Source organism: Grammomys surdaster, unplaced genomic scaffold (genome assembly GCF_004785775.1).
Source record: "Grammomys surdaster isolate TR1022 unplaced genomic scaffold, NIH_TR_1.0 126278, whole genome shotgun sequence".
NCBI lineage: Eukaryota > Metazoa > Chordata > Mammalia > Rodentia > Muridae > Grammomys > Grammomys surdaster.
In genome coordinates, this window is record NW_021621078.1 from 2304774 (window position 1) to 2327625 (window position 22852).

General features: G+C 41.8%; 1 protein-coding gene across 1 annotated transcript in view; it reads left to right on the forward strand.

The window, feature by feature from the left end:
- Window positions 1–22852, forward strand: part of Myo1d (myosin ID) — a 289429-nt gene that overhangs the window by 167712 nt on the left and 98865 nt on the right. The window contains exons 17-20 of the mRNA XM_028759311.1: window positions 1785–2008; window positions 9604–9748; window positions 10599–10703; window positions 16988–17101. Coding sequence (XP_028615144.1) covers window positions 1785–2008; window positions 9604–9748; window positions 10599–10703; window positions 16988–17101 — 588 coding nt within the window. The remainder of the gene's footprint in view (window positions 1–1784; window positions 2009–9603; window positions 9749–10598; window positions 10704–16987; window positions 17102–22852) is intronic.

Below are 22852 nucleotides of genomic sequence, written 5' to 3' on the forward strand. Positions count from 1 at the left end.
TTTACAAAATGCTTCTTGGAAATTAAAAGATTGACTTTATATATAGAGTGGGCACCAGAGAATCTCAATTTTCTCCCCTCTGAAAAGCAAAGCCACAAACAGTAGGAAACTTGAAGTGTTTTTGTCTAAGAAATTGAATCACACACTTCCACCCTCTAATTTGTGTTCCCTTCGGTTTCTCAAGATACCAAAGAAGGGGCCTTTATTTTAGCACTCCGGTGGGGGCGTAGCACAGCCATCTGTACAGCACATTTGGCTACAGGAAGGAGCCGCTGAGACTAAAAAGGATTCTGTGCAGTGCCACGTGAGAGCACGAGATGGTTTTCATTGCCTCATTGTCTTCCAGTACTGGAGATACGTGAACTCGAGATTCCCATCACACACGTTGCTCACGCACCATGTTTCCCTTATGTATGGTGGGTTTTCTTGACCCATCGGGCTCCCTTGATAACCTCCTCCCATGTGGTCTGCAAACAAATCTGTGTGCTTGCGCATGCGGCACCTCAGGCTGCGGAGGGAGAACACTACCAGCACACAGTGAGCACTCAGCCCGCAGGAAGACAACCTCGAAACAACTAAATAGAGGAGCTGGTGCAAACGTGTCTAAGGAGAATTCGGGGAGCACAGATGGGAATTCAAAGGGATTGCAGGAAACCTGGGGGAGGCTAGAGAACCCATACTGTGGGCTTTGAATTCACAGTTGAAACCGGAGAGAAATAACACAAGCAACCTAAGGGTGATTAAGGCACAGCAGTGAATAGCAAGGGATCTGGGGGAGCATTCAGCAAAGAGAGTGGTTAGTCATTTGAGGTCGCAGAGACTGTAGCAGAAAAGAACAGAAAAGAGCACATACTGGAAACAGTAGGGAAGAAAGCAAATTCAGTGATCGAGAGAATGAGTCAGAAAAGGGCCCTGGATCCGTCAAAGATGACATTAAATTCAGCTTTCTCAAGAGATTGTAAAGGAGGAGTACCTGGACACAGGAGCTTGAAAAAAATATAAGTATCTCTGATGTGATGCTTGGACAGATTTGGTGTTTATATATTGTCTGATTAATTTCTGAGTGCTGATGCTCAGAAAACTTAATATTGATAATCTCTTTGGCCCTTTCCCCCAGGAGTATACTAAATTCTCAGGACTGTATCTTGTACCTAGGAAGTGCTGGAGCATAGGCTTTGTGTAAATCTGGTTACAAACCCAAAGCGGCATTCCACTTCACACCGTTGTGTTATCTGTGTGAAGCTGCATTTCTGAAGCACTGTAGATAGATGCTCATGGCATTTGGCTCTGATTCATCTTCCTCTCAGCTTTCCTAAAATATTTATCCATCTACAGATACTTGCATTTTTGTTTTCTTAATTTTGTGATAATAAAGTTAAAACAAAACTGCTTTAAGTACCACACACACTTCTCTGTAAAATTATGATTGGTTGGGAGGAGGGGGGGAGGTGCACTACTGTGATTCCTTTCGCCATCTATTGGCAACAGATAGAATGGACAGGCTTTGTCTCTGGTGGTGGTGGTTTTGGTGTTTGTTAGTTTGTTTGAGACATGGTTTCTCTGTGTGGTTCTGACTGTCCTAGAACTCACTCTTTAGACCAGGGTGGCCTTGAACTAAAGATCTACTTGCCTCTAGCACATGGCACCACCACCCCTGCATTGTCTTTGACTTTTACTCCAATCAGGTTGCCGGATGAGCTGGTTAAGCAGGGGACCATCTGTAATGCCAAAGTCACTACTTAGTCAGCCAGCAATATTTTCAGTTTCCTTTCTCTCTCACAAAGGTGTGGCGTGGCACCCTGGCCCGCATGCGGTACAAGAGGACCAAGGCAGCCCTGACAATAATCAGGTACTACCGGCGCTATAAAGTAAAGTCATACATCCATGAGGTAGCCAGACGATTCCACGGTGTCAAGAACATGAGAGACTATGGGAAGCATGTGAAGTGGCCAACCCCACCAAAAGTCCTGCGGCGTTTTGAAGAGGCCCTGCAGTCAATTTTTAATAGGTAAGAACTTGTTGGTAAGTGCCACTTTTCCTATCCAGTGGCACACTCCCAAATCCCAGGCCATAGAATGGCTCAGCTCTATGCTGCTACGCTGTCTACCTCTCCCTCTGTCTTGCGTTTGATCGATTTGTTTTCAAAGGGCATCTGCTTACCTCTCAAAGTAATGGAACTGTCAGCATATTTTTCCTGTAGCACTTGACAGCATCATGCCACAATATCCAAATGCCTGGATCCAAGCCACATTTAAGATAAACTACCAGCATGCTGTCCCTACTTCCTGTCATCAGCAAAAAAATAAATAACTTTCTTAAAATCAACACACATACTTCAAACCAGCAAGTCACATCGATCCTGTCGGGGTAGCAGCTCTCCATGCAGCTGTGCCTGAGACTCAGGAAGAGTTCCTGCACCTCTGATGCCCTGGGCCCACCAGAGAATCTGTTTAATGGAACTGAGCATGGGGCCAAGGCCTTTAACGGTTCCCAGGTGGCTTTAAAGTGTAGCCAAGGGAGAAAACAACTATCTTAGGCCAAGATTTTTTTAAAAAAAAAATAAATAAATAAATACCCATGGAAAAATTTGGACCTTCCCAACTGATTTTTTATGACCTGCCCTGAATCTGAGATTGTCTTTGCCTAAGTCCTTCCTCCTCATATTTTTAGCTAATTTATTGATAGCATGTACACAGCAGAGACAGTGGTCATACAATGTCTTCAGAGAATTGGCTCCAGACCCCTGGAGAAAATAGATCCACAGATTCTCAAGCCCCTAACATAGAATGCTCTAATTCATTCATTCTTCCTTTCTTTCCTCCTTTTCTTTTTCTTTTTTGACAAGCTCTTTCTATTACATAACTCTGGCTGTCCTGGAACTTTCTCTGTAGACAAGGCTTTTCTTGATTCACAAAGATCTACCTGCTTTTGCCTCTCAAGTGCTAGGATTAAAGGGATTAAAGGCATGCTGCACCATGCCTAGCCATCTTGTAGTACTTTCGTCGAAGCTGTGTCCTCTAAACCATCTCTGTTTTTTTTCTAATACATAACATAATATTTTGTATATGGTTGTTATTATTGCCATGTTGTTTAGGGAGTAATCAGAAGGAAGATCTCTGCATGTGTTCAACAGAGTCACAACCATTGATGCCCTAACTATACTAGCCATCTGAGGCCAGCTGAACCCAAGGATGCAGATCCGTAGATAGGAAGTGCTGATGAAATCTAGTGCTGTCTTAGCTCAACCATCTAGTGACATTAACCAAACTAGAGGGTCCCTAATGTAGTCATTTAATATAATTTCCTTTTAAACCACTACTTGATATTATGAATATAGAATGACTTCAAACTGTATGCAGAATTGGACTTTTATCTTCTTTAGAATTGACTCTACATTGGTAGACTGTATGCAAGGATAGAGAAATCACATGACAGAAAACTCATGAATATGTATCTCATTTGCACTTTATAAAAACTATAGCTGGGCAGTGGTGGCACACACCTTTAATCCCAGCACTTGGGAGGCAGAGGCAGGTGGATTTCTGAGTTTGAGAATTCGAGGCTAGCCTGGTCTACAGAGTGAGTTCCAGGACAGCCAAGGCTACACAGAGAAACCCTGTCTTGAAAAAACAAAAAAAAAAAAACAAAAAAAAAACAAAAAAAAACCCTATAAGATGCAGACCTGATGGTGCAAGTCCATAGCCCTAGCTGCTTAGAGGGCTATAGTAGGAGGATCACAAGGTCAAGGCCAACTTGGATAACTTAGACCTTGCCTCAAAAGGTTAAAGCGGGGGAGGGTTGGTACACAGCTCAGTGGTAGAATACTTGCTTAGCACAAAGCCTAGATTTAATGATTCAATCTACAAATCAACCCAGTACCATAGAAGGGGGCCAACAGGCCAACAAAAGGGATAAACAATATAAAATTAGTTAGAACAAAAAAAGCAGAACTATGACAGCCCTTAGTTCTCAGATACAATGCTGGAAGTATTAGCTTTCAATCTTGGCAAACATTTTTATGTGCAGATAAATTTTTATTAACACTATATACCGCCTGGATATTTTGTATGTTTTAAAAGTACTTAAGCTCTTTTTAAATTCATACTTATTTCTAAGTGAGAAATATGTTTATATAAAAACTTGAAATCCACCATACTATTCACTCCTATTTTTCTTCTTTTTTTTCTGAAATAACGACTCCAGCAATATTATTAATACCATTATAAACTTCTGCCTATGCTTTTTTGAGTGCAAGTGCACGCACACACACATACATACACACACACACACACACACACTGTAAAAGGCAGCACCCTCGTGGGATAAGGAATCCAGACCCCAGAACCCAGTTGATATTTTGATTTTCTCTGGACTGGCCATGTAACTTTGAGTAAATTAGCTAACTTCTTTGTGTGTGTGGCAACACTTTATATATCTAAGGCTAAGTTGTGCTATACAGCAAGGTTGACCTTTAACTTCTGATCTTCCTGCCTCCCATTCCCGAGTGCTGAGACTGCAGGTATGCATCATGACTTATGTGTTGCAGCCATGAACTGCCAATAGCTCCTTAGCTAGAGATAGGACCTCATGAGCCCCTCCCTCATCCACAATGAAATTCTGACTGGCTTGATCTTGTGCAGGTCTGAGTTCATGAATGCAATGGCCCTGTCATGTCCAGGAGACAGAATCTCACAATGCTCCTTCATCCTTCAGCTTCTACAGTCTTCCCACCCCTTCCTCCACAGTGCTCCCTGAGCCCTGGGGGATGATATAGATGTCCCACTTAGGGCTGAGCATTCAAAGTCACTTATTTTCATCCCTTAACCAGTTATAAATATCTGCATTAGCCATTACCCACTGCAAAAAGAAACTTTTATGACTGAAGTTGAAAGCAGCAAATCTATGGGTACAAATATAAATATTTAGGAAGCAATTTGATGACATAATCATTTAAAAAAAAACAGTAATAGTAAGTTCCCCCCTGTTGCAATAATTAATTAAAATCGGCCACTGGTCAAGCCGACTATCTAAGCTGTGGCAGCTCTGCCTAGCTCAGCTGCCATGTATCTCAGCCTGAGGCCACGTGCACACTGCAACTAGAAATGGCCATCCAGAAACACCAGCCGTGCCACCCACAAGACGTTAGCATGGGAGATGGCTCTGCCAATCTTCCACGCTGTCTCCGTAAGGCTGGACATTGCCCAGACCATCCTGCCATCCATGCGGGCCCAGTAGGAAAATGAGACTCTAATGTTTAAATGTTAATCAAAGGCTTTATAAGTTTGGTAATGCTCAATAACAAGATGCCCATACAATCAGAAGTGTAACCCAATACCCAACCTAGATATACCAACTACCTTCGACCGCTACAGACAAGCAAACATCTGCCTCCATGTCCCCCTCTCTCATTCTCCGTCTCTCCTAGATCCTCCTTTTCCTTCTCCTCTTCCTCTCCTTACTCCTCCCACCTTAGCTCCTCCTATAACCCTCTAGGGTCTAATGCCTCCCCAGCCACAGGCTTTTGACAAGGTTTATAGTGGTGTATAGGGACAAATTCCCTCCTGTGGAGAATGCCTCAAATCTACTTAGAAGGTGGTTGGTTGCCCCTGTATAATAGTCATACCATTTGGATTAGGAGGCACATCTTGCAGGTTAATACTATAGCATGCAAGGTCCTTTACTGGATAAGACCGCTGATGTTTTTTCTCCCTGTGGCCTGCTTAGCACCTTCTAGCACTATAAAAGCTAGTCATCAAGGAGGATGCTTCCTGTCAGTCCCAAGTTCATGTCTCTATGTCCTACAACCAATGTATGTGGTATCTTCAGCAGTAGGGTTACCAACTACTTATGGTGGGCAGTCTTGAGAAACAGTGAGAGCCTGTGTTATTGGTGAGGGTCTGACCGGAACCTCCTTCATTGATAACTCATAGGAAGGCGTCCCATACCTGGCACTGAATTTTTCACTTAATAATGCATGTCTTCTGTGAATAGCATTTCTACATATACATGGAACTTTAATTCAAACTCCCTTTTTAAATGTATTTTATTGTATTTATTGTATTGAATTAGCTTACAAAGTAGTGCATCCTTGGTTTTGTTTAGCCCAGTCCACTCTCCCATTCTCCACTTAAACCTGTATCTTCCCATGTGCCCCCTTTTTTTTCCTGTCCTATATATTCTCCTACCCCCTCTCCCTATTAATGCCCCACCACCACAGTCATGTCTGGCTTCCTGACCTCTACATGCCATGGACCCAGATATGAAAAAGAACATGGATAGTTGCCTTTCTGAGTCTGGATTCTTGCAGAGTAATGTTTTCCAGTTCTATCCACTTTGCTACGTATTTCATCTTTTTCTTTATACTTGAGTAAAGTTTGTGTGTATATATAGACACACCATAACTTCACTATCCATGCATTGTTAGGCATCCATGTGGATTCCACTTCTACTGAACATGGACATGCCAGTATCTATGTAGTCAGAGGCGGGGTTCTGTAGATATATGCCCGGGAGTGGTCCAGCATATGCGTGTGCATGTGATTGCTCTATTTTGGACAACATCTACACTGATTTCCATAGTGGCTGTACCAATGTATACCCCTGTTTAATATCTATGATGACCATAAATGATTGTGATTAAATTCAGATTGTACTCTGGCCTGAGCAGGCTTCTTTTTAAATTTTAATGTTTCATTTTAAGTCTAGAACTAATTAATTTGTATAAAATTAAATTTACTCATCCAACAAATATTTGCTGAACACCTGGTGATTTGCAGGCACTAACCAGCCTTCTAGAGATACAGAGATGATGGGGAAGAATAGGAAGGACAGTCCCACCTCCTCACAAGGATCATAGTTGATGAATACATGGAAATACTATTCTCCCTCCCTCCCTCCCTCCCTCCCTCCCTCCCTCCCTCCCTCCCTCTCTCTCTCTCTCTCTCTCTCTCTCTCCTGAATGAATCTTGCCATTTGTATTCATCTAGTCAGGCAAACATTTTTCTGTAAAGGGCCTATAGTATTTTGGGCTGTGCAGGCTACAGGCTACATATGGTCTCTCACATATTCTTTGTTGTGTTAAACATGTAAAAATGTAAAAGAATCTTCCTAGCTCACAAGCAGTATAAAAACAGACCTCGGGCCAGATTTGAAGCAAGCTGTAGTTTATCAACTCCTGGTCTTGAATGTTTTGTTCTGTGGAATTCTATGAGATGTGTGGTAAAGAATTCCAGTGTTACTGTGGGGTTTCTTTTTGTCTTTCTGGAATCTCCATGTATGTTAATTTTGTTATTTTATTTTTCTCTGTTTGCTTTTTGTTGTTTGTTTGTTTGTTGGTTTGTTTGTTTGTTTTGAGACTGAGTCTCACATAACCTAAACTCAAACTCTATTATGTAGCCAAGGATGATCTTGATCATCTGATCCTCCTGCCTCTGCCTCCCAAGTGCTGAACTGCGGCCCTGTGTTATCATGCCTGGCTCTTCCTTATCGTGTTAAGATCATTCCTTCTCCTCACAATAACTTTTTGTGGCTGAGACTTTTTTGTCCTTTTCCTGTCAATTGAGGTAGCTGGTCTTTATGACTGCAGCTGTTGTTGCCTATCCAAATTTAGGTACTGTAGCTTGTATGACCAGAATAAGAAGACATGTGGCTCTCACCATGGCTGAACGGGCCAGATGCCTGAAGCCCAAGTGTGCTTCTGTGCTGAGGGCCTACAGAGTCAACTGTGAGCCTTATCTTGGGCCATTGTGGGAAATAAAGCAGAGACATGGTGGCCAGGCGCATGGGCAGGAAAGGGCACAGTCAGAGGAAAAACTCTCCCAGCATTGTAATCTGAAGCTCCAGGGACTACTGGGGCAATTGTTGAGCAAGCTACTTAGTGCTGTGGGGCTTTGCCTGTCACCACTGTCCTTAACTTTGACCACTGTTTCTCTTCTAGCCTCTTTAACAAAGTCCCCAGAGCAGTCTGTGTCATATGGGGCGCTGGTTAAGCCATTGAAATTCAGAGGGGGGCACACACTATAGTGCTGAGCCTTTGTGATTTCTTTAGTGTTTTGTGATCTACCATGTCTGACCCTACCAGCCATGACTCATTACAGCTATTACCTCCTACCCTTGCTCCCAGGCCCTGCCACCCAGGTCCCAAGGTCTTCTGGGTCTTGCCATAAAACCTATTCCTGAGAGTTGATCTCCTTACATGAGCACACTGGTCCACAATGAGCTACTTCTCATTAGCACCTGCTCATGTCTGCCAGAAAGTCCTCACAGGCAATATACTGACATCCATCCCTTGTCCTCGTAGTGTCTAGGTTTTCTCTAAATCTTTCATTAGTTGGTTATTTCAGTGGAAAATTTTTATTTTAGGTGAAACTTACTCTAGTGTTCCTTAGGAACATAGTTTAGGAATCATTGACCTTGACTATTCATTCAATTAAAAACAGTTCATTGCTCTTAGCCTTCTTGATTGGCACTACCTACCATAGGAGAACAAGAGAACAGAGACAAAGTTGCTGCGGGGAGCATAAAATTCTTCTGCTGTTCTTTTCGACCAAGAGTACTCTTGCTTTATGCTTACAGATGCTGATGCCAAACCCAGATAAAACCCTTGGAGTCATCCTTAAACTTCCTCTTCCCAGCAAGCTAATCCATCTGTAAATACCATTGGCCCTTCCACCAGAATGCATCTAGACTAACACTTATCTCTGATTCCATCACTGCCTCCCAAGCCTGATTCACATTCCTCTGGTGTGTGTTTTAAAGAAATAGCCTCCTAACAGGTCTTCCTGACCCTAGCCTATAGCGATGACAGTGGTCCTAGGTCATCTAGTCTCTTTGCAGAACCCTCCAGAGCCGTCTCACCTCATGCAGAGTAGAGACCAGAGTCCTGATAATGCCCTCATGACTCTGTGGGTTCATTTAGCCCTAGCTCTCCCTCTGACCTCTTCTCTTCCTTTCCCTGCCCCATACTACTTCAGCTTGTCAGGGTCCCAGGTTTTCCTCATAACTCACTGAGCAGTCCCCGTCTCAGAACCCTTGCCTTACTGTGGTCCCTTCTGGGTATGCTCCTGCTCAGCTGTCCATATATCTGGCTTCCTCCTTATGGCTCTATTCATCCATCCTTACCAGAAGACCCTCCCTAGCCACCCATGGAAGCACCTTCACACCCACTTCTTCCTTCCAAGGCTCTCTCTGCTCTCCTCCCTTGTTTCCCTACTAGCAGCTACTCAACAGCAGCTATTCACCCCCATCACACACCCACATGGTTTTTGACTGTTACTCTTAGAGGCACCTGGAAGAAGGCTCCTTGGGCTGTTTTACTTATAGCAATGCTTCCCCTGTGATGTTGGGTTGTTTTGGGCCCAGCTGGTATTGTAAAAGCCGGAAGCCACAGAGTTCTAGTCACTTCAGAGCACACAAACAAAGAAGCTGTTACAAAATTTTTGTCTTCAGGAAATTATATTTTGGCAACTTCTGTATAGGTTTTGTAATCATTTTCCCTTTTTTATCACAATGTACAATTACTTCATGCTATTTAATGACAGCTTGAAACACTTTGGGGAGTGAATGAATGTCTAAAGCCTATACATCTTGTTTATTTGCTTGTAGATGGAGAGCATCCCAACTCATCAAGACCATACCTGCATCAGACCTTCCCCAGGTCAGGGCAAAGGTTGCAGCCATGGAGATGTTGAAAGGTCAAAGGGCAGACCTTGGACTCCAGAGGGCCTGGGAAGGCAACTATCTTGCTTCGGTAAGTCCAGAAGAATAGTCTGAATTCATGCAGCTCTGGAAAGAAAGAATGTTTCCCTAAGAATTTACAGAAAAGGGCTGGAGAGATGGCTCAGCAGTTAAGAGCACTGACTGCTCTTCCAGAGGTCCTGAGTTCAAATCCCAGCAACCACATGGTGGCTCAAAACCATCCGTAATGAGATTGGATGCCCTCTTCTGGTGTGTCTGAAGACAGCTACAGTGTACTCATAAATAAAATAAATAAATAAATCTTTAAAAAAAAAAAAGATTTACAGAAAAGAGGTGGATATTTAAGGCCTAGGTTCCAGCCTCAGCACTGTAAAGCAAAATTAATACCTTATAGAGAAACTAGGTAATTTCTCTGAGGTGCTCAGTTAAAAGATCCATTGCTTGATGCATCCATCATCTGCTTTGAAAGGGGTTATAGCACATATATTACCATACTCTATAACTTGGTCTTTGACCACTATTAAGCAGCCTCACTACATAGCTCCAGCTGCCCTGGAACTCACTGTGTAAACCAGACTAGTCTCGAACTCACAGAAATCCACCTGCCTCTGCCTCAAGAATGCTATGATCAAAGGCATGCACCACAACACCCAGCTTCAGCAGCCATTTTTAATTATAAACATTATATCATTCTCAAAGCTCTGTTTCCTCTTCTCTCTTACAGCCTAATTTATTGATTTTATTGGCCCTTTGATATGGTACTACCCTTTGCTAGTCTAACATCTTGACGGGCAGATAGATAAAAGGGTGCATGTGAAACTGTGTGTATAGTTGTAATGCAGTAGACTGAGCAGTTACCTTAGCATCTACAGTCTAAGAATGCTGTTCTCTTGTTCCTTCAGAAGCCAGATACACCTCAGACCTCAGGCACTTTTGTCCCAGTTGCTAATGAACTGAAACGCAAGGACAAATATATGAACGTTCTCTTTTCCTGTCATGTCCGAAAGGTAAGTAGCTTTTGAACCAGACTATCCTGGAGGGAGAAAACAGAGGAAACACATAGGTAGTCCTCAGTGAAAATAGCAGTATCATGCAGCTGGGAGCAGCCCAGTGAGCTGCCCGTCTATGCTACGAATGTGTTGGAAAGCCTGACTTGACAATCTAGAGTTTTGCTAATAAAACCTCCCTGAGGGAAGAGGGCGGTCTTTGATACCTTTTTTTTTTTTCATTTATGTTTTTGAGACAGGGTCTTATAAAGTCAAGGCTGGCGTCAGAATCACTATGTAGCCAAGGGTAGGCTTGACCTCCTTCCTAGTCTCCCTGCCTCTGCCTCTTCAGGGCTGTTTTCAGGTATGTGCCACCTTGCCCAGCTTGGTCAGCATTCCTTTTGTAAACAGCTTTAGTGCTTCCTTCAGGCCAAGGATTTGTATTATACTACATGTATGTCCCTCATAGCAACCTACAGGTCGGCTCTTTATTGAGTGGGTATTTATTGCCTTTATACAAGTGTCATGGCTGCTTTAAAACTAGATTTTCAGGAGCTAGAGAGATGGCTCAGCAGTTCAAGAACCTGCTGCTCTTCCCGAGAATCTGAGTTTGGTTTTAGCACCTGTGTCAGGCAGCTCACCACCTGTAACTCTAGCTCTAGGGGCATTTGATGTCGCTGGCTGCATGAGCACCTGTGCTCACAGACACACATGCATACATATAATTTAAAAATAAATATTTAAAAAATACAGACAGAAGAAATGAGAGTCATTATAAAAAAGAAGCTTATAAAGTAATCCCAACACAATTCCATATATGAATGAAATCATGCATTAGCTTAACAAAAGATACTGTTGTCAATATAGCACCATACAAAGAAAAATTCAAAAAGTTAGCAAAGACCTCAGAAAAACCACTTTATTTCAAATTTTAAGAAAAATACTTAGTTCTAGTATATGATTCAAATCAGAGTAATGAAATGTGGTTCTCCAGCTATAAATCTGGCAGTCTCTAGAATGATGATAGTAAGGAGTGATTCCAGGGATTTAGGGGACACTGCTGCCTGGATCTAAGATAGTTTTGAGTGGGCAATTTGGAAGATCTACCAAGATTTTAAATATCCATACCTGCTTACCCTCAAACTCCACAACTCAGATTTCCTTACAAATATATTTGTACAGCTGTACATATAAGTTTGTAGTACCTGATAAAAGTTTGTTTAGTAAATTGTGACTGTAGTGTAGCTGTTTTAAATGAATGGAGAAAGACTACAAGTGGGAAGGGAAGAGACAAGAAAAATCAAATGATGGATTTTAAGATAGTGAGTTTCAGCAAGGAAAAGACAAAGATCCCTGAAATACAAGAAAAAGTGCAGTGAGCTGGGGCATAGCAGTAGCAGAAGACTACCCCAGCATGTGCAAGGCTACAGTCTATCCTCACACCACAGAAGAAAAGGGAAAAGGGAAGAGACTGACCAACCCCATTAGACAGCCATTGTCTCAGAGGAGCCATGAGAGCCCAGTGGATTCCCTAATTGAAAACACAGCTGAGAGCAGACCTCCAGAGAAGTAGAGAAGAGTAGATGAACAGAAGAGAGGAGAATCCTGTGTGGAAAGAATTGTTAGATCTTTCGAGGGTCTGGTGTAGACATCAAGTACATACTGCTCAGACACATACAGAAGGAGACCACTCTAGACTGGATGAGACCCACCATCCCCAAAGGAGAGGGAATCACATGCTGGTGCTCAGTTAGGTTGTCCAGTGCCTGAATCTTCCAGCCAAGCTAGAGACCTGAGGAACGCTAGGTAGAGCACTGTCAAGGATCTGCAGCACTGTAGAAGTAAATAGCCCCTTCTATCCTCCAGAACTAACCTTAAAAGCACTTCTAGAAAGGATCAAAGTCTCTAAGTGGCCTAACAGCACATAAGAGAAAGCTCAAAAAAGTTTCCAGAAGCATAGAAATATCCAGCACTCAGAGGTAAAAGTCAGAATGCATGACATCCAGTCAGCAAGCTTACAAACAAAACATTGAATTCATAAAGAAATCAAAACTCAGTCATCCAAGAAGACACAGACAAGATTATTGAGGCAATTACTAGCATTCTATTTTATATATTCAAAAAAGCTTGAGGAAAGATTGGACATGTTTAATAAATACATAGAAGACTCTTAAATGACCTACATTTACATTTATAAACCTGAAAGAAAATGCAGTCAGTAAGATTAACAGGAAGTTAGACTTTGCAGAAGAAAGGTTAGTGGATTTGGACTGGAATGGCTCAGATGGGAAAGGTGTTTGCTGCCTAGTGCTGGTGTCTTGTGAGGTCAATCCCTCAAACCCAAGTAAAGGTGAAAGGAGGTAGAGGAGGCCACAAAGATGTCCACATGTGCACCTTCAACACATGCGCACAGAATAAAAACAAACTGACATAAAGTCAATCTTAGTTAGAAGATTTATTAACATCTTAACTGCATAAACTGTATAAAATAAATCTTAAAACCAAAAGAAAGGGAGAAGAAGCTAAGAGAGTGGGACTCCGTGGAAGAGCACTTGCCTAACATGTTAAGGACCTAAATTTCATTCCCCAGAATTTGTCAAAAAAAAATTGCAAACAAAAACTCAATGAACGCAAATTTAAAAATGTGCGACAGAGAACAAAGAACAAGTGGGACGAATAAATAAACTGACAGATGATAAATTTAAACCTAACCTTATTGACCATCATATTAAATGTCAATCGTCTAGCCACCCCAATTAGAGGGAAATGTTGTGCCCTCCTGGCCCCGAGGAAGCTTTTACCATCTGGGAAGCTCTCCAAACCTCCTGGAAGTTTCATTCCATAGGCAGGACTGTTTAAGTCACTGGTGGCTGGTAATTAGCTTAGTCCCTAGCCTTAGCCTTTCTCCTCCCTCTCCTCTGAAGGTGGTTGCTGGGGAGAGCTCCTGAATGAGACAGGGGTCAGCCTTCTAATCATGCCTTGGTCTTGGCAACCAGCCTCCATGACTCCTGTTACAAGGGTTTTGTGAACTTTGTATTGGGAGCCAGGAGCAATAGGACAGGTTGAACATTCAGAATCTGAAGCATTGTGAAACCTGACCATCTTGAGTGCTGGCATGGCATTCAGAATGTTTCAGACTTCACACATGCAGTTTGACCATTCTAAAGAAGAGTTCGAGTCCAAGCGATATGTACAACAGGACAATGACTTAGACTGAAACAAATGTCATTGAGGAAAGTTTAAAGTATCATCAGCTGGTCTCCACATTCCAGTTGTGAGTTCTGAACTCTGAAACCCAGGAACTCCATTTTATTGACTATACCTAGGGCTAATCACACGATCAAAAGGAGGCTTTCTTTTTCCAATGTACACATCCCCATGAAAAGTTTCTGTCATACTTCCTATCTGTGACCGCAACACAGGGATATACTCACACCCACCACCTAGGGAGGGAGGTTGTGCCCACTCTTGTTTCTGGTATCATGCTCTCTGGCAGTCGGAACAGTCAGAGAGAGTCAGGTGGTTCTGAGACACTGGCCATCTGTAGAAAAGCCTGCTGCGATGCTTCTCATTCCAGGGAGGACAGTTTAATGCCTGACAGTTTCATTCTGGGTTCTGGTGAGTAATCACTGAAGAAGTCTTGCTGATGGCCCTGTATGTCTAAGTTTAGTACAAACACCCTTCTTCATGCTTGCTTAGATTATGCCCTCTGTAGAATCTTTGAATCCCAAAGGTACACCAAGGCAAATTTGGTATGCTTCCAAAGAGCCTTCCTCCTGGTGCGTTGATTATTTTGAAGCAGCTGCTTTCCATTAACAGCGGTTTTTATAAAGTGTTTGTTAAGGTGAGAGACTACTGCAAATAGCTCCTCTCACCACTATGCTCCGTTCTGTTCTGACTCTGCAGCAACCTTATCTCTGACCCCCTGTGGAAATAACTGAAACTATGAACAGCTGCCTTAACGAGGCTAGAGAAAGCAGAAAGCTAGGAATTTTTTCCTGGAGTGAGGATTTTAACTTTGAGTACAAGAAACAAGGTGAAATTGTATCTAACTCTGAGTCTGCAGTCCAGCTTTGCTATCACTTCACGAAAATCAATATGAAACAATAGTAGTGTTCCCATACCATAACAGTGTTAAGGGAGGGTTCACCTGTGTGTGTTGAATTTTTCATTTCTGTGTCGATAGAGCCGAGTTAAGCAATCTACAGCTGTTATGCTCTTAGACTTGATGACTTTCACACTTACCTGATTCTTGTTTTAAGATTTGAGCTGCTGAGATAGAAGGTAAATATTTGTTCATATGAAGAATATTTCTGAATGGCTTCTGTCTGCTTTGAGGTGGCTTTTTTCTCTTGTTTTTAGATTAACTCATTATATATCTTAAAAAGTATCTGTGATCTTTTTTTCTCAATGCTAATGACTTTGTGAGATTGTATAAACAGGGTTTTAATATTATATTCTCTTGCACCTCTGTGGTTTTTTTTCTCCAAATGATTCCATAAAAGATGAGGAAATCATCTCCACTTATTTTTCAGTTTCTATGCTAGGTGTTCTCTGTTCTACATAGTATAAGGTTGATGAAAATGATGATGAATGTTCTCCAAAATGTTTGCCGCAGAACCACATTTTTTTTTAAGAGTCAGTAGGTATTTGTTCAAAAAGGATTATGTAGATTAAATGTACTGTGGGAAAGCTGGGTTAAGCACACTACTTTAATGCAGAATTCTCAGAACCTTTGGTAACTTTCTGGGTTATAGATATCATAGCGAGAGCTGTGGTCTGCAGTGTTTATTCATCCATCAAGGCATGGGACCCTTTCTTACAAAGTTCTGCATATAGCCAGTACTGTGCAGAGCAGCTAAGAGGATCTTCACACTCAGTGCTTCAGATCTTCTAGGAAGTAGCAGATGTCTGTCAGGGCAAAAACAGAGGCTGTACAAAGTTATCTGCAAGCATACAAACTGTACCATGTACACTCTTAATCAGAGGCACACTTACTGTCATGTTGAAGACTAAAAATTATGCTTTTTTATACAATAAATGTTTAGAGAATTGACTAAAGGCTAAAACCAAGGAAAGAGAGATGATAAATTTCATGTCAAGTTTGAATCTTAGTTTACTGCATTCTGTCGGTAGCCCTGCCTGTCTGTATGCAGCTATCTGAATATCCTACCAAAGCACAGTGTTTTCAGATTAACCTCTAACTTTTTTGTTGGTATCTTGGAAATAAGAATGGGGGGAGTAAAGGATGTAGAGAGAACATATATGACATATCTCGAGATGCCTTCTGTTGGGGGAAAAGCTTCTTGTGCTTGCTTTGTCTGCTTGTCTTTCTCAGTGCATGAGAAGCTTGACAACGTAGAAGTTCAGAAAAACCTTGTGGCTGGAGAGAGAGCTCAGAGGTTAAGAGCACGTGCTGGTCTTCAGAGGATCCAGCTTCTAATACCTACATCATTCAGCTCACAACTGCCTGTAACTCTGGTTCCAGGGGATCCACACCCTCTGGCCTGCAAAGGCACCTGTACACACATAGTACATATAAATAAACTCACACAGCACACACATACACATTAAAGAAATAACTGAAAAATAAATAAACATGTTTCTAAATGTTAATCCAGGTACATTGACTAAAATGTTACCTGAAATATCCTAACAAATAAGTAGCCATAGTTTGTACAATGTCCTATGGTTAATTTTATCTCTTAGGGTAAAAAAAAAGTATCTGAAAAGTCAGGCATTCTGGCCCTCTTCCTAAGACATTCTGAAGAAACATGTATATTTTTTCATAATATCATTTTCATTTTTTTTCTGTGATATTATTTTCAGTCCTTGCTTATTACTCTCATTTCCAAATACTGATCCCAGCTTCTTACGATAGCCCGGAGCTTCTGACATAAATGTTATCAATTGGATGACCTGTTAATTGCTGAGTTAAATTAGTTCTTAATATGTTCTAGATACATTCCCTTATCAGACACATGATTCATAGAAGCTTTTCTCTCCATCTATAGGTGTTCTATTCACCTCCTTGATGGGGTCTAGATTTTATATTCCTAGTTGCCAAGTTCTACATTTGCCATGTTTTCCCTGACAAACTATAAAAAATTTTATTGTCAAACTCTACATATTTGGAAACTGCCATTCCTTTGAGATCATAGCGTGCCATCCATGGTGACAGTCTACCAAGACTTCATCTACATAGTCAGCACCTCTGAACCTAGGTATTTTTAAATGTAACTTGGTTCCCTTCTCCATGAGATACTATAGCTTATTGGTTGGTTTCTTTGTTTGTTTTTTTACAGGTGAATCGATTTAGTAAGGTAGAAGACCGAGCAATTTTTGTCACTGACCGTCACCTGTATAAAATGGACCCCACTAAGCAGTACAAGGTGATGAAAACTATCCCACTGTACAATGTAAGTATACATCAAATATAAGACTCCTGTTTCCTAGACAGAGGCTGATGGGATAAACACACAGCCTCTGGCTTTGAGGATCCCGTGTCTTCCTGGCATTTTACACCAATTTTGTGTTGTTTTCTATAAGAGGAGTCAAAGTTTCTTGTGGAATAACTAAAACAGTTTTTAAGGATGTGAACAGTGGTTGTATGTGATATATATTACATACTGTTTACACATAATGTAAACTACTTGCACATAGTGTGTTTTCTTATTTACTTTTAAAGTGTTGTGTGTCCATGTGGGTATACATGTCCTCAAGGGTGCATGTGGAGGTCAGAGGACAACCCCAGGTGCTGTTCCATAGGAGCCATCCTTGGTTTTGAAGAGAGGCTTTCACTAACCTAGAGCTTACCAAGAAGACTAGGCTGGGTGGCCAATGAGCCCCAGGGACCGTCCTGTCTTCAGTTCCCCAGCACTGGGGCTATAAGCATACAGCACTGTGCCCAGCTTCTTCATGTGGGTTCTGGAGTTTGAGCTCATGTATTTATGCTCGTGGGACAAGGACCATTCTGACTGTGCTATCTCCCAGCTCGACTTTTATTAATTGTCTATGAAAATGGAACCAAGTTGAAAATTACTTTGTAGAAACATTACTGCTTTCACTTACTTTTTCCTGTGTATATATGTATGTATTTGTATGCATGTGTGTATGTGTGTATGTGTGTTATGCACATGTAAAAGCCTAAGGTTGATGTTAGGAACCATCCTTAGTCACCTTTTCCACCTTATTCTTTGAAGTAGGGTCTCTCCATCAAATCCAGAGCTCACTGATATGGCTAACCTTGCTCTGAGGATTCCTTGTCTCTGCCTTCAGAAGCGCAACCACTGGGCATTTACATAGGTTTCTGAGGATTCGAACTTTAGGATTCACACTTGCACTGTAACCACTAAGTCAGCTCCTTAGCCCCCACTACTACTATTTTAAATATGAGATTTATGTGGCTCCCAGAAGTTAGTCTTTACCAATATATTCTACAACATTAATTTTCTAGTTGAATGATTTCTAATCTAAGTCCACTCTATAGTTCACTATTATACCTAGGCTTTCAAATTCTACAATCACTTCTGAAACATGAGATTCGTTGGCTATCTTCCTGACTCTCAGTGTGAAACTTCACTTTTGTTGTTTTTGAGACAGAGCCTTGCTGGTCTCACACTCATGAGTTGCTGTGGTCCTCTAGAGTAGCCAGGACTACGAGTGTGCTCCACCACAGCTGGCTCAGATCTTTTCCAATGTTTAACAGCATTAGTTTTACACAAGTGACTTTTCTGTTTCTTTAGAATCGTCTACTGGACTACTGGGTCTTTTAAACTGTGGAACATTTTTCTGCCTGCTAGGGTTTTTTTTTAAAGATTTATTTATTTATTTATTTATTTTATATGAGTACACTGTAGCTGCCTTCAGATACATCAGAAGAGGGTACTGGGTCCCATTACAGATGGTTGTGAGCCACCATGTGGTTGCTGGGAATCGAACTCAGGACCTCCGAAAGAGCAGTCAGTGCTCTTAACCTCTGAGCCATCTCTCCAGCCCTCTGAGCCATCTCTCCAGCCCTGGCTGCTAGTTCTTAAATAGGGAAGTCTGTGTTTAACCAGTGTTGGGGTCTGTGAAAAGTATTACTTAAAGATTATTTTAAATCCCTTTGGTCCCTGCAAAAAGAAATAGGAACCTTATTGTTTTGTGGCTTTATTTGGTTTCTTTTGAGGTCCTTTGGTAGTCAGGAACACTAACAACAAAAGCATTCCTGGCTTTGCTGAGGGACTTGTACACTTGTCGATAGCCAGTGTCATTGGGGCTGGGATTGATCTCACTGTGGTACTCTTCCCCCAACCCTACCACACACAGACCTCATTTCAACAGAAAGGCCAATGAATTGCAGCTAAGAAGAGACTTTAGATTGTATATAACCTTCTTAGCCAAGACCTGAAATCTATTAGCCACAATTTCAGCCTAACAGCCTGCACACTTGAAGCAGGAGAGACAGGAGAATAGACAAGGGAGAAAATTATATTTTGTCAAAGTCTAAGGAGGTATGAATGCAAGCAAAAATAATCATGGTATGTGATTTGTTTCTTTGCCTTTATTTCTATTAAGGGGAACCCATCAAGTTCATGACATAAATTCAACAAATAGTTAAACAACTCTTTAAACTGAAGTAGCTTCCTTTTAATTTTTTTAAAGATGTTTTGGGGTTTTATTTGATTATGTGTATATGTGTGTATATTGGTGTAGATATGTGCATATTCTTGCCTGGTGCCCACAGAGTCCAGAGAGGCAGTTAGATCCCTGGAGCTAAAGTTATAGAGGTTGTGTGCCACCCAGCTTGGGTGCTGAGAACTGAACTCAGTTCTTCAAGAGTGGAACGTGCTCTTAATGACTGAGCCGTGTCTCTTACCCCATCCTCCCTTTCTGCATTGACTACAAATAAAAATCTTAAAACCTGTTTTCACTTATAGCCATTTTCCCATAATCATTGCTAGTGGCATTGACAGTTACCATAAAGAATGACGATATTTAACTCTGGGAAAGTAAACATCTGAGGGATAGATCCCCATTGTTGTAGATGTTCTCAGGGTTCTACCCATGTCGCTTTGTATCCCATGATATTTTTGTGCACACATCCTAATTTTCAGCAGCCATCATCTTTGTCAAGAAGCTGCTCTCAGCCAGAGCCCCTGCTCTCTCAGATAGATTGGAAATGCAGTGAGCAGTGGGCACAGGGTCCATTCTGCATCACCAAGATGTTTCCCAGAGCTTCCCCACAGAACAAGCTGCGGGTGCCCACAGAGTGGCTGCCTTTCTTCTCCTGACCCAGGTCCCTCTCCCTTATCCTCCCAAATCAGCCATGTGCACTCATCAACCCTCACCTTGCATCTGCTTCTGAGAAGAACTAACTTCAGAACAATGGAATGGCTGCCTCCTTCAGTGAGGCAAGCTGGGTACTAAGGGGGCCTCCAGATGTAGCCTGAAGGGGTTTTTAATCTTGGAGTAAATATGGCAATATTAAATATTTTATTATTAAAACATTTTGAAAGTAAAACCAAAGGTAAAGGCAATGAACCATATGATGATGCTAGAACCTGGGAGGAGCTAACGGAAAACCTGACTACCTCAGACGTAGCTGGGCACGTGCCTGAATCCCAAACTACCTCCAGAGGCTAAAGAGGAGGCTCAAGAGCTCAAGACCACTCTGGATTACATAGTGAATTGAGGCCAACCTGAACACTATAGTGAGACCTTGCCTTCAAAATAAATATTTAAAGTGTAAGTGTGTGTGTGTGTGTGTGAATGTCTGTGAATGTATGTGTGTGAATATGTATGAGTGTGTGTGTTGTGTGTGTGTGTCCACTTTAATCACATTGACTTTTAGGTATTAGTACAGGTCCAATTAGGGAATGAGGAGTCTAACATTCAAAATGGAAAAGAATTAAGCAGTTGGCGAACATTTAGGAGTGGATCCATGTCAGATTGGAGGAGGAAATTATGACTCTGAAGAGAAAGAGGGTGGATTATTTGCAAACATCCACAGTTGAGTGGTGGGGGAAATTCACCAAAAGAAAGGGAGTAAAAGCCAAGCTCTGGGGTTTTTGTATGTCTTCTCATCTCCCCATGTGCTTGTTGGCTCTGATTGCCCATTAGAGCCACAGGATTATGATGTATCATTCTACGGAAGAAAAAGCAATAAGAAAGAATATCATGTAGCTGGGCAGTGGTGCCTCACACCTTTAATCCCAGCACTTGAGTGGCAGAGGCAGGCGGATTTCTGAGTTTGAGGCTAGCCTGGTCTACAGAGTGAGTTCCAGGACAGCCCGGGCTACACAGAGAAACCCTGTCTCGAAAAACCAAAAAAAAAAAAAAAAAAAAAAAAAAAAGAAAAGAAAAGTTTTCAAGACTAAAAGTGATAAGTATTTTTTTAAGATAATCAGTACAAAATATAGCAAACCTTCCTACTTCTAGCCTCCCAGTCCCTGCTTTCCCTCTCATCTGTGTAGATTCCCTCCCTGATCTTGTTTGGCTCTTCTGTCTCTGAGAAGAGATTGTAACCACATATTGTTGTAAGCATGGTTTATTCTTCATGAGGATATGCATGGTGATAAGGGGAAGGACCTGGAATCATGACCACACTTCCGTTCCAAGGCATCCCTGCAGGATTGCATTATCGCTGCAACACGAGCACTGGACAGTCCTTTTGGTCTCTGCTCTTTATGTGCTTTCTTGCTCACCCCAAGTTAGAGTGAGTCTCCCTAGCAACCATTCAGTTTCATCCTGCAGTAAAGAGTTCTACATTGTGTCTCAGAAGAGGGCTGCCATAGCAATTGATGCCTCATGATCCAAATCCTACTTTTGTGCCTTGTCAAACACTTGCAAATCTATGCATATGGATAATTCCTACAAATTATTTTGTGTATCATTGTGTCTTCCCACTACTATCGTGATTATTGTCCCAAGGCCCTAGCCATATTTGAACTTTGGTCACAAATTGTGCTGAATATTGGAATAGGTCACTATGTCTTCTTAATGGGAAAGAATGCTAGGCAAGAAGAGGTTTGAGTATAACAGGTTCATAGGACATTTTTTAAACATTTATTTATTTATTTTATTTATATAAGTACACTGTAGCTGTCTTCAGACACACCAGAAGGGGCATCAGATCCCATTACAGATGGTTGTAAGCCACCATGTGGTTGCTGGGAACTGAACCCAGGATCTTTGGAAGAGCAGTCAGTGCTCTTAACTGCTGGGCCATCTCTCCAGCCCTCATGGGGCATTTTTAAGCCACTGAACTAATGGTTCTCAACTTTCCTAAATGCTATGACCCTTTAAAACAGTTTCTCATATTGTGGTAACTCCATCCATAAAATTATTTTTCTTGCTACCTAACTGTAATTTTACTACTGTTATGAATCATAATGTAAGTATCTGATATGCAGAATATCTGATATGTGACCCCAAAGGGATCGAGACCCATAGGTTGAGAACCACTGCACTGGTCTCTTCCTAGCTACCCCATTTCAGCTACCAAGGTCCCAGTCTCTTTCAAACAGGGCCTAAAACTGTGTTTATAAACACCCAGTGTGGGTGATACTCTGTTTCCTTCCATCCAGGCAATAGAGGTCCAATATCAAAGCACCACAGAACCACCAACCAGTTCCATCATTCTCGGCACCTCCTAGCTCTTTGAAGTTGTATAATCTAGCAGCAGCCAAGTGTCCCGGCTGCTCCCTGTTAGTGAACACATCAGCCATCCTCTGGGATCACCAAAGGGAAGCTAAGAAAACTGCTTCATCCCTTCAGCCTGGGGCCATTGACCTCCTGCTACAACTCTCCCTAAGATGCTGCAACCACTGCACAGCCCCACTGTGCTCCTTGCTTTTGCTTTATTTTGAATTGTAGTGAGTAGTTTCAAGGTACCTCAAGTAAAATGAGGGAATAGGTTTGAAGACACAGCTGCTGGAAAATTTGTCAGGATTTTAGCAGCTGTATATTATTGTCAGTTTAGACCCTCAATAACAAGCCATTCAATTCACATTACTTAGAGTTTTTATTATGTAGATGCCACATAGGTGTTGGGGTCATAGAAATGCCCAAACAGTCACAGATTCTGCCTTTATTCCTCCCCACTGAAGGAAAACAGATATACAAGTTTGTGTGTGTGAATGTGTGTGTGTGTGTGTGTGTGTGTGTGTGTGTGTGTGTGTGTGTGT